This window comes from Arvicola amphibius, chromosome 7 (genome assembly GCF_903992535.2).
Source record: "Arvicola amphibius chromosome 7, mArvAmp1.2, whole genome shotgun sequence".
Lineage (NCBI taxonomy): Eukaryota > Metazoa > Chordata > Mammalia > Rodentia > Cricetidae > Arvicola > Arvicola amphibius.
In genome coordinates, this window is record NC_052053.1 from 18,693,057 (window position 1) to 18,710,456 (window position 17,400).

At 37.6% G+C, this 17,400-nt stretch overlaps 1 protein-coding gene across 2 annotated transcripts in view; it reads left to right on the plus strand.

Annotated features, from left to right (window-relative positions):
• The window catches only part of Grb14 (growth factor receptor bound protein 14), a 112,276-nt gene that overhangs the window by 34,176 nt on the left and 60,700 nt on the right, over positions 1 to 17,400 (plus strand). Inside the window, exon 1 of one of the 2 annotated variants that reach the window (XM_038337032.2) lies at positions 14,834 to 15,030. The exons of the other annotated variant lie outside the window; for it this stretch is intronic. Within the exon in view, the coding sequence (XP_038192960.1) occupies positions 14,968 to 15,030 (63 nt within the window). The 5' untranslated portion in view covers positions 14,834 to 14,967. Of the gene's footprint in view, positions 1 to 14,833; positions 15,031 to 17,400 lie in introns of those variants that run through there. 2 annotated transcript variants of the gene reach the window in all.

The following is a 17,400-nucleotide window of genomic DNA, read 5'->3' on the forward strand; positions in this document are numbered from 1 at the left end:
CTCATCTTTTAACTAATTATGTTGAAAAGAAATCAACACTTGCATTTTGTTTAATTTTCAGGTCCAGTACTAAGATTTGAGAAATGTCACTCATAGGCTCATAAGTTTGAATATTTGATCCCTAGCTAGTGGCACTGCCTAAGGAGATTGTGGAATCTTTGAGAGGAGTTTAGCTGCCAATCACAGCTGCAGGTCACTAACTTCAGTTCTCGATGCTTCTAAACCCCCGATTCTAGGACTCTGATCCCTGGCACCCTGAGATGTGTTTAGGCGCTTCGTGCTGCTGTTGCCATTGACTGTGTCACCCCAGTACTGTATTTCTTTACCCTGAAGAGGCAAATGACACCCTCCTTCTTTAAGTTGTTTTTTTAATCAGGTATTATTCATAGCTTTGGAAGAAAATAACTAATAGAACCACCATGCCTGTGTTGTAGGAAAGAATGAGCAGGGAATCCAGAAGAGTGCAAGGTTCTCTTCTGCTATCAGAGATTCTTTATCCACCAAACTCATAGGAGGGGCTAGTTTTTGCTTCTGTGAGAAACGTTTTATATCTGTTCTGTTTTTCTCTCCAATTAGTCCTGATATCTAAAATAAACATTTCTTTTGGGAAGTAAACCTAACCATCACTTTCTGGTCTTTCCAATAAAAATAGGTAGAGATTTTTTTCCCTGTTGAATATTTTGTTTAAACTAATTAAAAGATACTGACAGACTCCCATTTCCCCTTTCCCTTTTATTGGTAATGGTACAATTTATTAGTTCATAGTAAGAGACTTAGTTTATGCAGCTAATACAATACTTTATGCCAACTTTTATATTAAACACAATAACCATGGAGACATAGTGAAACACGTTGGGGAATATAATATTCCAATAAACTAATTTATTATTGTTATGATTAGCTAAAAGATACTTCTCTTACGTGGAAACAGACAAACTGACTTGAGAAGTTATCCTCTGAAATGATGACTACCTGAAACAGTGCCTGAAACAGAATGAGTATTCATTAATGAGGTGCTGCTTCCAAAGGGTGCCTTTGTATGACGATTCCTTTCATTTCATTTGGCTGAGTATACAATTTCACGTTCAAAATAATTTTGCTCCCAGAGCTTTGAAGTTTATGAATCTCTTGTCATGTGATACCTAGTTTTGTAGATTAAAAAAACTTGCAATGTCAGTTCTATTATTTTTAAAGATTTTTTTTGCTTTATATACTGATTTTTAAACCTTTCTGTGGAGGCCTTGTGTTTTCACTGGTTGGGATTATAGTATTATCCTTCAGTAGTCTAAATAAGTTATTTTTTTAGAAGACTCCAAACTGATTCCTGCTTTGTCCTTGGTAAACTCATTTAAACTCAAGCCTACAGTCTTTCAGCTCAGAGAACAAGGTGTGTTTTGTTATTTTTCTTTTCTGTTTTCCTCTTCTGGGTCCAAATTTTGCTAAGCGTTATGCTCGCCAGTCTTGTGGGTTTTGAGAGCATTAACCTCTAACATCTTTGATTGCCAATTGTATCATTATAAAGTGGAAATTAAAATCCCTGGGAGGAGGGGTCAGGACTCAATATATCAATCATCCTTTCCCTTTCAGATGCTGTGTAGCTCTGAGCCTATCCTTTTGATCAAGGAACTCAAGTATAAATATAGACCTCAGGCTCCTACAGTGCTGTTAGGCTGTTTTTAGCATGAAGGTTATTGGACACGACCCAGGCTTTCAAGGTAGCAACTTACTCATTTGTGAACAGTGGGTTATGGGACAAATACGGAGGTCAGTTCCAAGGAAAGGATCAAAGTTTGTGTGCAAATGGGAGAAAAATATTGACTGATGAGGTTACCCTCAGAGCTTGTTTTAAGGTAGGTATCCGTAAAATAAACAGTGGGCTTTATGATAATCTCACATAGCCTTAGTTAACGTTTACAGAGGCACAGCTGTGGGCATTTCTCATTGCTTCTTAGAGTCTTCCTTAGATCCTCATTGTTGATAAGGCTAATATGCCTCCGCAGTTTAGTCTTCAAGATGTGCAGAAGACTGGCTTTACTGAAATGTCCCAATTTTGTGCCCTCTATACTCAATACGGACAAGTTCAACAGGACTGTCATATATGAGCTGCCCATGTATGCTTCAGCATTTCCAGGGCATAAATTTTATTTTTTGCATTTCCAGGGCATAAATTTTAGTTTTTAAAAAATTTCGTTCTTTATAGAGCCCTCCAGTAAAAAAATCAGTGTACTACTTTGTTTCCTGGATCTAACCCCCACTTTTACCGTTCTCTGAGATTTCTACCTCCCACTTCTTCTAAGGAGATTATCCTCTTACCATCTGGCTCCGAGGCCTCTTCCTCCACCAAAGTTCTTGCCAGTCTCTGTAACTCCATATTCTGCTTCTCTTTGTGGGCCAGAGCTGAAAAGTCACTTGTGTGTTTCTTATGACACATGGCTTACTGCATCAAGGTGATTTTTATATGGAGGGAGGAAAATGCATCTCCTGTATATACCCTTTTTTTAAAAAAAAAAATATTTTACCATGACAGCTATTGGCTTATACCTTTAATCCCAGCACTCAGGACAGCCTCCAAAGCTACAGAAAAATCCTGTCTCTAAAAACGAAAAAATAAGAAAGAAAAAAAATTACTTTGAAGTTTAATATAGAGCAATCCAACCTGCTTTATTATGTTAGCCTGTTGCTGTTCATTTGTATTCATGTCTGTATTTAATTCCCTTGTGATGCACACTTTGAGAGGGTTGGATAAAAGTCTATTAATATATTATTGCAATCTGATTCTCTTAGTATCTGCGTTTGCTTTATAAATGTGTTACACACTCATCTTCATGTTCCCTTTAATGTGGATTGCACCATAAGCACTGTAGTGTTTTCTTCTTTCTTGTTGGATGCTTTTCACCCAAGTTCACAGTCACCTGAGGTTTATGTCCATTTCCTTCTTCTCCTTCCTTCTCTTCTTTGTCCTACATGTCTTTGCTATTCTTTTGTTTTCTGACACTGTGGATCACTGGCTTATAAAGGTTTCATTTTCCCACAGAATAAAGTGGAATGATCTTTGCAATTAAACTGCAAATGTGTTTCCTTTTGGTAGGCAAGTTTATCTGCATCATATTTCTGAGACATCATGCAAGTGTTGGGTTATTATTGTCATTTTCTACTGTTTCACAATGTATAGATTATAAAAAGTCAAGACTTTTTTGAACTTTGTGTTTACTTTTTATTAGAGAAGTTTGTATTTTCATTATGTTTATGCTAGTAATTATTACATAATTAGGGAGAAATTTAACTAACCTTTAAAATTACCATTCTTCTTCAAAGATCAATAATAAAGCTAATATTTTTCTTTTACTCCTCCCTTTTCTGTCAGCTGATTTTAGGATTGTGAAATAAATTATTTAAAATTCCCTTGTGAGTTACTATTTTATATTGCTTTGTTCTTAGTTACCAAGGGAGTGAACTGTGTATTGCATGTCCTCCTTATACTTTGATTCATATTTAGAAAGTCTTACCTTTTCCATACTACTATGGTCTATATTATTTGCATTTTGTTATGACTACACAATCATATACTTGATTGAACCTTAGTTCTGTAGCTAATTTCAGTTTTTACTCCAGACCTGTTGGCTCTCTCATGTGTATTCCATCATCTCTTGATGGCTACAGTTTATCTTTGAGCAAACTTGAGAAAGTCCAAGAGAATAAGGTTTTATATTTTGTAAACTTCTGAGCATTGCTGCATTTATTATTAATGAATCTTTTTGTTTATAAATCATATATTTTCTTTCATAAAATGTTTCATGAGAATTATTCTTTCAAAGGTAGCAAGCTGAATGCACCAAAATATGTAAGGGATAGATTTTTCCATCACTTTCTTTTCTTTTCGTTTTCTGAGGCCAGGTTTTTCTATGTAGCTTTGGAGACTGTCCTGGAACTTGTTCTGTAGATCAGGGTGGCCTTACTTCCTATGCCTTCTGAGTGCTGGAATTAAAGACATGCATCACCACCACCTGGCTTTCTCATTAGTATTGAGTATTTATTAACTCAAGGTTAATAAAGCATTATGTAATCTATTTCGGGGGTATTTTCCACCCCTTTCTATTTGTTTAACATATACTTTATAGTTTGATTTGATCTTTCTATAACTGCCTGATCTGTAGGATTGTTTGGTATATCTGTAATACTCATTATATTATAATAAGTAAAAAACTGTTTTATTGTTTAGAGGCATATGCTGGACCATTATCTGTCTTTATTTGTGTAGGTATACCCATGATGGCCATAACTTCTAATAAATGAGTGATTACTGAATCAACCTTTTCTGAGCTCAAAGCAGTTGCCCATTAAAAACCTGAATAAGTGCCAATGGTGTGGTGTACATAGTTTAATTTTTCTAATTCTGCAAAGTGGAACACATCCACCTGCCAGATTTCATTTCTTTGAGTATCTTTTTGGTTAGTTCCTGCAGGTAGTGGCGTTTGATTATAGAAAGAGCAAGTAGGGCATCTCTTTATAATCTACTTAGTTTGTTGCCATGTAATGGAAAAGTCTTTCTTTAAACCTTTGCTATTGACAAGATGTTTTTATGAAATTTTGAGGCCTTCAACACATTTCCAATCAATAATTGATCAATTTCTGCATTACCTTGTGCTAGAGGACCTGGGAGACCCGAATGGGATTGGATATTTGCTATATATATGGGACAGAGTCTATTCCTGATTATATCTTGAAGCTGTATGTATAATAAAATAAATTCTGTATCTGGTATAAATTCAGTGGTTTTAATATGCAAGACAACTCTTTTGCATATAGTTAATCAGTAACTATATTAAGAGAACCTTTAAAATCCCTTAGTAACATGAGAATAGCATATAATTCTGCCTATTGGACAGAACTACAAGGGCTTTGTTTTACCTTACTTAAATCTTCTGATTTGTAACCTGCCTTTTCTGATTTATTTGCATCAGTTTAGAATGTATGCATCAGTATAGAATATATGGGCTCCAGTTATTGGTGTGTCCCTTACAATGCAGGGGAGGATTCAAGCAGTTCTCTTTATAAGGTTAATTCTATCACTTTTGGGATAATTACTATTAATTTCACCTAAAACAAATTAGCACAAGATCTTTGCCAAAGTTCATTGTCTTCCCATATTTTTTTTTAATTTCACCAGTAGTAAAAGGCACTATAATCTCTGCTGGTTCTATACCTGCTAGTTGACAAATTTTGAAATTTCCTTTTATAATTAATTCAGAGATTTTTTTCCACATAAATTTTTAATTTTTTTTATTTGGTTTGTTTGGTAAAAATATCCATTCTAAGATAATATCTTCCCTTTGCATTAAAATTTTGGTAGGGGAAATTCTGGAAGGCAATATGACTAAAATGCAATTAAGGTTTGTATTCACCCTATCTACAAATTCTTTTCTGCTTTAGCCATTAATTCTCTGGAACTCTTTAAGTCTTTGTTACCATCTAAGGTTTTGCTTAAATGAACTATTAGATAAGCTGTTATCTCAATAGCTGGTCGTAGACTGGAAATGTCTCCTAACAATCTCTGAAAGTCATTAAGAATCTGCAATCCATCTCTCCTAATTTGTGTGTTTTGTGTTCTAATTTTCTGTAAACCTATTTTATATCCTAGGTAATTGACAGAATCTCCTCTCTGTATTTTTTTTTTCAAGAGATATTTGTAATCCCCACTTTGGCAAAACTTTCTTTGCTTCTTCAAACATTTGTTCTAAAGTATTTATGTTTGAATCAAATAGCAAAATGTCATCCATGTAATTGTAAATTATAGATTTAGGAAATTTTTGCATATTATTTCCAATGACAGACTTACAAAGTATTGGCATAGGGTGGAGCTATTGAGCATTCCCCGTGGAAGGATGGTCTATTGATATCTTCTAGTAGGTTAAGAATTATTATAAGTAGGCACTGTGAAGGCAAATTTTCTCTGTCCTTTTCTTGTAAAGGTATAGTGAAGAAACAGTCTTTTAAATCAATAAGTATAAGAGGCCATCCTTTTGGTAATAGAGAAGACAGAGGAATTCCAGATTGTGGAGGCCCCATAGGTTGAATTACCTTGTTGATAGCTCTTAGATCTCTCACCATTCTCCATTTATCAGATTTCTTTTTTACAACAAATACAGGAGAATTGCAAGGGCTGGTTGATTATTCAATATGGTGAGCATCTAATTGCTCCTGTACCAGCTGCTCTAAATCCTGCGGTTTATCTTCTGTTAGTGGCCACTGTTTAACCCATATTGGTTTCTCTATTAACCATTTTAAAGGTAGTGCCATTGGTACCTCTAAAGGTTTGCTAGTTACTTTGTGTTCTTGTACAGCCTGGTGATCTTTGTATGTAGTACCTTATAATATCCTTCCCAGAATTATGAGTTTCTGGGACTGCAGGAATATTAATCTGGATATTCCATTGCTGCAGCAGGTTATGACCCCATAAATTCACTGCAATATTAGCCACATATGGCCTCAGCCTTCCTCTCTGTCCTCTGGCCCTATACATTCAACCCATTTCATGCTTTGTTTCACTTAAGGTAGGGTTCCAATTCCTAATAATTGAACAAATGCCTCTTATTAAGAGGCTAATTTGGATGCCAAGGTTCTGGACTAATGATACTCACATACACACCCATGTCTATCATACCCACAATTATAATGCCATTTATATGTGTAAGCTTTGGTCTTTGATCATTTATTTAAGTCTGCCAGAATATATGTTTCCTATTTCCTATTGGAATTTTTGATTTAACCTCCATGTTTATTCCATCATCTAGAACAGTATTGTCTTTTTTTTTTTTTTTTTTTTTTTTTTTTTGGTTTTTCGAGACAGGGTTTCCCTGCAGTTTCTAGAGCCTGTCCTGGAACTAGCTCTTGTAGACCAGGCTGGCCTCGAACTCAGAGATCCGCCTGCCTCTGCCTCCCGAGTGCTGGGATTAAAGGCGTGCGCCACCACCGCCCGGCTTGTCTTTTTGTATTCTAAGTTGGCATTTTCAAAAGCCAGAGGGTCAATACGTACTTGTCTAGCATCTTGATCTGTTACTCCTATTTGTACAGTCTTAGTTAACCTTTGTAAAAAGTCACTAAAGGGTTCTTTATGGCCCTGTTTAACCCTGGTATATGATTCAATTTATTTTCTTGGTTCTTGAATCCTGTACCAAGCATTTAAGGCTGCATTGTGGCATAAGGATAAAATTTGTTCATTGTAAAGAGCTTGAGTCTGTATAAGTGCCCTCTCCAAGAATTTGATCTTGGAAAGTCTCAAGTCCTTTTGCTTTTCCTTGTTGTTCTAAAATTTTACCCTCTTCTCTGAAATAGCATTTAAACATCAGTTGAGGTCCATCATCCAGGATTGCTGAAACTAATTCAAGCCAGTCGTGTGGCATGGCTTTAATTCTAGAAGCCCATGACTTTATCATCTTCCTAACAAATGCAGAATGCAGGTCATAAGTTACTACAACTTGCTTAATTTTTTTTTAGATCATTCATTCCTATAGGTATCCACTACCTTCTTTGGGCCTTTATAAATTGATGCTTTGTCAGAATAGATTATAGGGTAGGAAGCTAAAACTCTGGGTAAGTCATCTCTGATAGCTACTGGCGACGCTGAATCCTGTCCTTGTGCCTTCTTTCCCTGCTCATCTGGTCCAATAATTTCCTCAATCATTCCAAATCTTTTTACTATTGTCTTTTGTAAAGCCTGAATCTCCTGACCTGTAGTTTTCATTCTGGACATGTGATTCCAAGGTCTGACATTTTTCCTTTAAAGATAACATGTCATTCTTGGACATTATTTGGGTAGTGTACAGATTGCCTTCCTGGATAGATAGTCTATCTATTAACCTATCATAACTTTTAAACAAATTTTGTTTGTCAAATTCAATAGTATATAATATATTCTTTCAGATAATTTCTCAGTACCCTTAGACATGGATTTAATTTTGTCTGTTAAATTAATGTTACCCTTTTCACTAGTATTAATTTTTTTCAGGTAACTTTTGATTTTTTGATAGTATTAATCCTGTCAGCTAGCTCCTCATTATTAGTCTGTAAATACTGTATCATTTCTAAGAGTGCCTCATTCTTGGCTCTGTTATCAAACCATTTTCTTAAGGATATAATATGAAGAAATAAACTGAGTTCCAATATCCAATAAATGGATGCATCACAATAATGATATAAGCCTTGCAGTATACAATCCATAGTTTTAGCAAAAAAGCTACTAAAATTTTCAATGGTAATGTTGTTTGAAATTATATACCTTTCAACTTTATTGATTTATTAATTGTTGTTATGAGGTCCAGTAAATTATTTTAGGTGTAATAATCTTTATTTTCCAGCAGGTATTATGGTTACAGAGTCACAACTAGCGGCAATGTAACTGGTGGCCACAGGAATGGTTCTGAGCTGCTTTTGTTTCCCACCTTGGTACTGGTTAAATACTGAGAAATATGCTTTGCTCGACAAATTAAAAGCCAATTAAATTAATTCCATACATGGAACAAGAAGCCCAGAACTCATGGGCAGGTTTTGTAACCAAATAAGTTTAATTAGAGTTAATGGGATCATTCGTGAGGGTTCTTTAATAGGGGCATGAGCACATTAACAATGACTATACCACCAAACTAATAAATCAATAACTGGGTATAAGTCTTCAGAGAGGTATGGGGACCCCTGAGTACTTCCTGCTTCCTTGAAAGGCTGTTGAAGGTCTCTGTCTTATGTAGATTTCACAGCTAGTTCAAGAGCTCAGAAACCATGTCATGTTTAGAAGTCAGTACTTCACATCACACCTGTCCTTACCTCTTTTTGCAACATTATTTTTGCCCTCTCTGTGATATTTCCTGATTATTGGAGGGAGTGGCATAGTGGTCCCATTTATAAATGAGCATTCAATACTCAACTGTTTTCAGCCCTTTGACCCATTATAAGTTTTACAGTAACTGCTAACCACTGTGGAAAAAGACATACTACTGTGTGGACTTAATCAGTGATTTGAAAGGCAATTCGACAAGGAAATCATGGTCATTCATCAAAACAACAGCTCTCCCACTACATCCTATGACTTCTCCAACCTTGGGTTTTTAATTTACAGTACTATACATGAATTATTTCTTTTTAAACCAGTGTCAAGTCTAATGAAAAGGGATTGGTTGCCCCCTTTGCATACTTGCCACTATTACTCTTGAGACCACATCTTACCGACTACTCTGTAGTGTTGTGCCCTGCATTGATAGTTGAGTCAGACTGTTCAGCAGCTTGCACTGCTCCTTCTGATGCTCTGAGGGATAGTCAGCAGACAAAAGTCTGATTTCTTTATATTTTCCTGTATATGTAATTTTTTGAGCCCTAGGGTTTTTTTCATATAGTTTCGGTGTGCAACCCACAGTAGTAGCAACTGCCTGAATTGTTTTAGGGGCACGTGGGCTCTCCCTGACCAAGTACTTCAACTTTATGCTAAGATTATATTATCAAAAATTTTTCTTATGTTCAATTTTTCTGATTATCCTTTACCATTGTTCTTATTTTCTTCTGTGAAGATTTGTCTTTTAAATCTTTCAGTTTTGGAGTTGGGGCATGTGCCATGGTGTGCATGGGAAAGTCAGTGGGCAGCTTGTAGTTTATCCTTTCTCTCTACCTTCTGGGTTCTGGGGTCAAACTCAGTGCCAGTCTTGGAGGCAAGCACATTTACTCACTGATCCATCATGTCAGTCCAGTTCTTACATCTGAAAGTACTTTTTAAAATAAACAAGTAGGTATTTTTTTCTTTTCACTTTGGCTGACTTTTATCTCTGTCACCTCTTTGCCTGTAATTGCAATTTTCTTGGGGGAATTTAATATACTGAAATTGGATCTTCATGTTCTGCTTTGGAAAATTCCATATTTCTTGCTACTGTTTTTCCAATGTGCTGACACTTATTTGGAAATCTTTGAAGAGGATCTTTCTGGGAGGCTTTGTGTTGCCTGTACTGCATTCCTGTTATGTTAAATCCTTACTACAGGCCCTGGGATTGTTTTTGGTGTGTGGTTCCAGGCTCTTTACCCTGGGGTCATGAGAGGGTTGAGGACTTCCTCCTTTTAGCTCTCTGCCCTCCTCTTCTTCAAGTGATTTTCAGTCTCTCATGAGTTTCTGGACATATCCTGTCACTTCTCATGTGAAAGTGATGGCTCTAATTCTGTGTTTTTAAAATAAATGCAACTCCAGGGATCTTTTAGTTTTAGAAATTGTTTTAGTTTCCTTTCTCCATAAAGCATCATTTTTATCCCATCCCAGAATAAAATGATGAGATGCCTTCTTTCTCAGCAAGAATATCATTCCCTCTTCTCCCTTGCCCCTTCTTCATTCTATTCTCTTCATATCACTTGAAGTTCTGAGGGGATGGAAAGAAAGGTAAGTACTTGCTTCACACATTCAGCTTACTATTCTTAATAATATCCTTAAAAGAAATTACAACTGAAGGTTGAAATCAAGATATTCATGTCAGCTGGGTGGTGGTGGCACATGCCTTTAATTACAGCACTCGGGAAGCAGAGGCAGGTGAATCTTTGTGAGTTCGAGGCCACCTGGTCTACAAGTGCTAGATCCAGTACAGGCTCCAAAGCGACAGAGAAACCCTGTCTCGAAAAAGCAAAAGTTTGCCTTTTCCCTCATCTGGTAATTCTCCATAATTTATATCCTTAATCTTCCTAAACAGCATTTCTAAATGAAGTATTGGTTTTCCACATTAAGATAAAATTTATACCATAATGTATATGTTTATTCTGCAGATGACAGCCGTAGTCTTTAATGGCATAGTGTGGCTATTCCTATCTGCCTCACCCCATTTTTTTCCAGAATCTCTTTGAATAACTGTGTATATTTTCCGCTAGGATTTACCTTTATTCTTAAATTCTTTGTAATTTGGGGAATTCTCTACTCTTTTATTATGTTATGTCTCTCTTTTGGGTTTTCTTTATTTTACATTCAATTACAAAACTTAATACATTGTTTAAGGTTTTTTTGTGTGTATGTGGGTGGCAACTTAATCCAACTTGAGACAATACCCCCTTGACAGGCTGAGATAATGGATCTAGGAACAACTTTTGGTAGAACAGGTGGGGACATTTTCAAAAAATTGAATGAAGTACACATTGTGATTCCTGTCATCATTTATGTATAAGTCACTCAGCTATTTCTTTTAAGAAGACATTTGCTGTGAGTAGTTAATCTAGGCATTAAGCTGTGAGTAGATATTCTAGGCATTCTCAAAGAAAGGAAATAGCTGTTGGAGTGAAGAGGGAAAAGCCTTGTGGGTAGCACTGGGCTCATTGGTGTGAAGCGACAGCATGCGGTAGGCCTGAGAAGCTGCGGGCCTTAGAAGGATGGATGGTAACAGAGACAGAAGTTTTTTTTTTTTTTTTTTTCACGTAGAGGTAGAGGCTATGCATGCTGGCTGCTGTAATAATTCTGAAACTCGTGTTTGCAGAACACTGTGCAGATTTAGCATTCATGCCAGTAGCCGTGCCAAGAATGTCATAAAACAAAGATATGCTGCTCGGTGTGATGGTCCACGCCTTTGCTGTCAGCACTCTGGTGGTAGATGCAAATGGATCTCTGTGAGTTTGAGGCCAGCCTGATCAACATCAACATAGTGAGTTCCAGGCCAGTCAGAGCTACGAAGTGAGACACTGTCTTAAAAAACAAAGCAACAAAAAAGAAATATCCAATGTCATGTAAATGAATATTTTTATGCAGAATTAGGCATATGTTAAAATAAGGGAGGCTTATTTTTGTGGCCAGAGAGACTAGTCTTTCCCCATCGACTGTACATGAAGATAAGCAATGTCCACTCTACACAGAGAGTGCTCTGCTAGGTATTCTGGGAAGAGCAGGGGAAGTTAGAGCCTGAGTCTACTGATACGAATTATAGCTTCCTTAGGCAGAATTGCTTAGAAACTGTGAAAGAAATTATGTTATTAAACCAATGCAATAGTAAGCTCAGACCAAAACACAAGCAATGGCTATAAAAATGCACAAAACAATAACTGCTGTGACTTAGAAGGAAAGATGACTTCCTGGTGGAGTGATCTTTGATGTGGGTCTTTGAGAGAGATGATGGTACCTGGAGATTCACTAATTTCCCTCAGGTGGGTAGCTCAGTAGCACAGTGTGTAAGGATAGATGAAGGGGTAGGGAAAACTTGGCTGACTAAGAGGTTCATGTAAGACTTGGTAAAGGAAAAGCATTTTCCCTCCTTATACCTGTCCCCTTGAATACAGAGTGCAGTTTGTAGATTGTAATAGTTACACTTGAGCAATTAGCTGTCAAATGATTTTAAAACCCCGTAGAGGGTTGATATGTTGGATGTTGGTAAACTCAAGATCTGGATTCTATCTTGATACGATGGAGTCCTTTTATGGCTTTGCACACTCAATGGACTAATGCAAAGCAATGCTAGTTTGAAGTCACCCAGACTTCCAACCTGAGAATAAACTTGACACATTCTCATAGATCCCCATTAGTTCTCAAGCTCTGTGCTCTTTTCTATTAATAATTTCTGAAGAAAAGTGTGGCTTCTTTCTTGGAGTCTGCTTTATCCTAATATGCAGTTTCTTCTGTGCACTCTGGTATTGGACATTTAATAGCCATTAGTCTTGCCAGCTACAGAGTGTGATGCTTTAATTTAAAAGCTGATGTCTGTGTTTTACTGAGTCAGTGATGTATTTTACTTAGTAATATACCTAATATCTAACAATGTGGGCACACAGTGGGTTATTTTCTTAGTTGAGATAGTGAAATAAATGATTTTGGTTTTGGTGAAACACCAAGAAGATATTTAAGACTAAAATAATACTTTATAATATTTATGTTGAAATTGGGGCTACAGTAAAGTAAAATATTATGAATAATATTCTTGAGATTATGTAGGTACTGAAGATTTTGTCAATATTGGCTCAGGATGATACCAGAATTTTATTTATCTTTTATTTCATAGATGGTAGCCCCATCTCTGCAGTAATTTTCTTTAAGATCACCTGCACACACACACACACACACACACACACACACACATACACCCTCACACTCTACATGTGGACATCATGAAGGTTTGAAGCAAGTCAACTAGATGGCTCAACAGGTAAGGGTGCCTCCTGCCAGGCCTCTTATATGGAGTTTGATTATTTCTGAACCCGCCCAATCAGTTGCAGAGGACAACTGACGTCTACCAGCTGTACTCCGGCCTCTACACATGTGTGGTGGCATACGTGTGATCACACATATGCACAATAAATACATGTCATAAAATTAGAGGGGATATTTAAGAGAAAGAAGGTCTAGTCTGGCAGAGTGGGAGACAGAGAGAGTAATAAGGTGAAAATGTCAATATAGGTTTAGCAGAATGTATGTATATATTATTGTGGAATCATTGCTTCACATAATGAATATATGCTGATCACTTTTCTCATAATAAACCTAACTGAACAAGGATCAGACTGATGTCCCCAACCCAGACCTGTCTGAGATTACCTACCTTAAGCACACCTACTGTCCCTGCTCCCAGACACTAAGCTGAGGGGACACTGGGCTTTGGAATTCAGAGTGGGGTGTCTGGAGGGGCAGTGCCGCTCTCTCTTGAAAAAGACCAGCTCAGTTTGTGCGGAAATCAGACTCTGCTGGGACAGCGAGGTACTCATCAGGAAGAAGCAGTTTGTGCGGTGAAATGGGAAGTGTGTGTCTGGGTAGTCCTGCTGCCCCTGCCTGCCCTGTTGATGTGACAGCCCTGTCATTCTCTAGAGAAGACAATGTGCCTTCATAGCTGAAGGCAGTGCTCAGTCTGTGGGGCACTGCCGACAAGCACTAAGGGTTCAGCAGACTTTGCCAGTGTCCAGACTGACTTCCCAGCTGTAAAAGCTGATCAGTTTTTACCTGCAACATTTTTTGGACATTTTTGAGTGTTTCTTTCCTTCTTAATTGGATACTTCCTTGTTAAGCAATTATTCTTTTTGTTTTGTCTCATTTTACTTGTGAACTTCCTCGAATCCCTGATTTTATTTTAATTTTTATCAGAATAAAAATTATAGGTATTCTAAGAAAAGTGAAAAGTTTTTCAAGGTTTAAGATAGCTTTAGGAGCAGCTGTTCTAGAGTTTTTTTTTTAAGACGCTAAAGTGTCCTAAATTGTGCAAAGCACTGCATACCTTAAACATGTGTGAAGATCGGACCAGATATCATGAATTTTCCTTTTTCTAGTCCACATTATTTCTACTGATTGCTAGACTTGTGTCTGGTAGGTAATATTCAACAGGATATGACCTTGAGAATGGCTGGAAGTTTCATAGTTGAAGCATTTCTGTTGTTTGGGCTATGATCTATATTGCTTATATTAAAACTAGCCTTAAAACTTGGGGCATAAATTAAAATACTTTGCTAGTTTTCAGCCAGAGTTTCTTTCTGAGCCTCATAGCTGATGCTGCAGTTGGAGCATTTATTAGTTTTGTGAGTAGCATAAGTAAATTTGGTTCAATTACATAGTTCTATACCTCAACATTTCTAACTAATGTAATGTATGTAAACAATGTAAAGAGTTTTCGTCTCGCCTCACGTTGAAGTGCTTTGGCGAAACAGCTGTTTAGTCAACAAAGATGGCATTGAGTTGCACTGTTTTGGAAAAAAAATGTGAAGGGAACTGGATGCCTGTTAATCTGGGGCTCTTTAAATATCATAAACAAAAGTATCCGAATGAGTCTCCAAGGACAAAGGCGGGGTTCTGGGAGCTGTGATTGGCTACTGCCCTGTCCTGTCCGCTGCCATCCTTAATTGGCTTTGGGTAGACTGGGCTCACAGGGGCAGGGTGACATTTACTATTCCCCTAGAGCTCCTCTCTGAGCCTTGAGATTCCCGAGGAGTTACCCTCAAGGACTCCTTTCGTTTTGTCTATGAGCTCTCAGAGAGGACCATACTCGAAGGGCAAGCATGAGTCTGAGTGCAAGAAGAGTCACCCTGCCTGCAATAACACCACTCGTTCTACAGAAGCGGGTAGGTGGCTTATTTGGCTTGTCATTTTTCTGTCTGCCTTTATTTTCTGTTCCTGTGTATTTACTGCCAACTTCTAGCCTTACATAACCGTGAGAGAAGACTAGAATGCATTGAGACTACATGTACTTAAAAAGACATATTATTGGAATTAACCCCGGGGGGGAAATGCTGCCAGGACATCCCTGTGGTAAAAATACCTCTATACAAAAGCCGCTGGTCTCAGTTACGGTCTGTTGTGATTTAGAGATTACATACAGTGAGCGTTCCCCCTTTTATTCTTCCCTTCTGTAACTTCAGGCATCTCTGCCCTTAGTTCAGCAGGAAATCTGCTCACTGTTGGGGTCTGTGCTTGTGAAGGGACAGCTTCTTTGTTTGCCTGTGATTCGTAATGCACCCACCTCTTCATTGTGGGGAGGGTGGTGTAGCGTTTCATGCATTATCTTCATGTGTCTACTCATTTCTGTGGGGTTTCTATTTGCTCACAAAAGTTTCCATTAAATTCTCTTAGGAAAGAGCTTTCTATTAATTATTAATGCAGTGAAACCCATGTGTGAAAATATTAGTGTTTTAAAAAAGATTCCTTTGTGTCTTACTTAGAGCATTTCATTTTGCAAGACTGTATCTGTCCCATGTGATGGAGTCACATCAGGCTTCGCTTGCCAGCACACCAAGATCCTCCAAGCAACTTACAGGGCCACTGTCGTGGTGTAGAGAGTAAAGGCATGGCGACTTTCCTGAATGGTTGTCGTGGCATAAAAAAGTCTAACTTTTCTTTCTCCACTAACCTTTTTAAAAGTTAACTGTTAACTATCAGTGCACTCCATTAAGCCAAAGGTCGTGTTTTAACTTACGTGAAACAGGATAGATTGAAAAGCCAAACAAAACAAATTTAAAAATCTTTTTAAGAAAATCGTTTCTCTTATTGTTCTTAATTTTTAGCTTTCAGCTTATTTTTTTTTCCAGCTGTTCAATTACTAGTTACTAAGTCCATTCTACTTGGCACTGGCATAGCTACATTACAATTTTGTCAACATGTGTTATTTTACTTGGATGGTTTTCTTTCATCTTAAGCAAATTTAATTAAAACCTTTTCCTTTCAGCTTGACTCTTCGTTTTGGCTTAGATTTCATTGCAGTGTGGGTTGGTTTTTTTTTTGAGGGTTATGCATGTAGGGGAAGTATATGAATGTGCATCTACTCCACGCTCTGTTGGAGTTTTTCTGCCCAGTTAATATTACCATGTAGCCTCCCCATAACTCCACCATGTGCATATTCTATGGCCATTAACTGGATTGGTTGCCTATTGTCTGGAGTCCCTTACTAGTTGAGCTATGTTGGTCCATCCCATCAGGTCACATTCTGATCTGTGTGGGGGACAGTTGAGGTGTAGAAAAAAATGGTATCGGCAGCAGGATTTGGGGCTGTTGTTCTGTGACCCTAAGAATAACTTTCATGTTGCCTTGGTTCTAGTTAACATTTGAAGTTCTCTATTTTGTTTTTGTTACACTGTATGAAACCATGGGAAAGGGTGCTGTCATTTCATCTGAGCGCTAGCAAAGGCAGAATTGGTAAGAACAAAGCTTGGCTGGAAAGCAGCAACAGCACAGTCGGCTGAAGAGAAAACGTGGTGACTCTGGACAGCCGCACTTTCTTCTGCTTTCTTACTGAGAATTTATTATCAGGTTGTCATCATAATAACTGTGTACATCCAAATTCCCAAAGGCCCGCTCTGTGAATGTATACTGACACAAGGTGGCACGCCCTTATTTTTCTGAACATTTTTAGGCCGTTTATCCTGCCACGTAACTCCCAAAGGATCTATTTGTCTACCCGATTGGCTTGATAACCTCAGAGTGCTTTGCCTCTTTAATTTTAGAAAGTTCTTCTTTTTCAGACTAAAAGACACCCACCTGCTATGGTCACGCAGTTTCTAAGTTTTCTTCTTCTCTGAAGATATGAAAATCTTCCATGCTTGTCATTTTTTTATATGCCATTAAATTTAAAGTGATTTTTGCACTTAGCATGTGGTTCATTAAAAGTCACCATTTGGTCCTCAGCACTACCTACCTCCCCAACAGATCTTACAAATAAGCACAAGCACGCCAGAATATTGTCAGGGAGTGAAATTTCTCCTCTTTCCCAGAAGGCTCTGTGTACACATTTTTCTTAGAGCTGCTCACCCTCTAAGGATGAGTGGTCCTTGCCAGACAATTGAGCAGCTGGAATCCCTATCATTTGAAAAGCCAGGAACATTTCTGAAGCTACTCAAAAGCCCTTGAGGAAGGGGTCCTTATCAGCCAATGTGTCCTTCTGATGTGGCCCTGGGATTCTCTTGGAGTGATTAGAGGCTGAATTTGAAACATAATCCTTT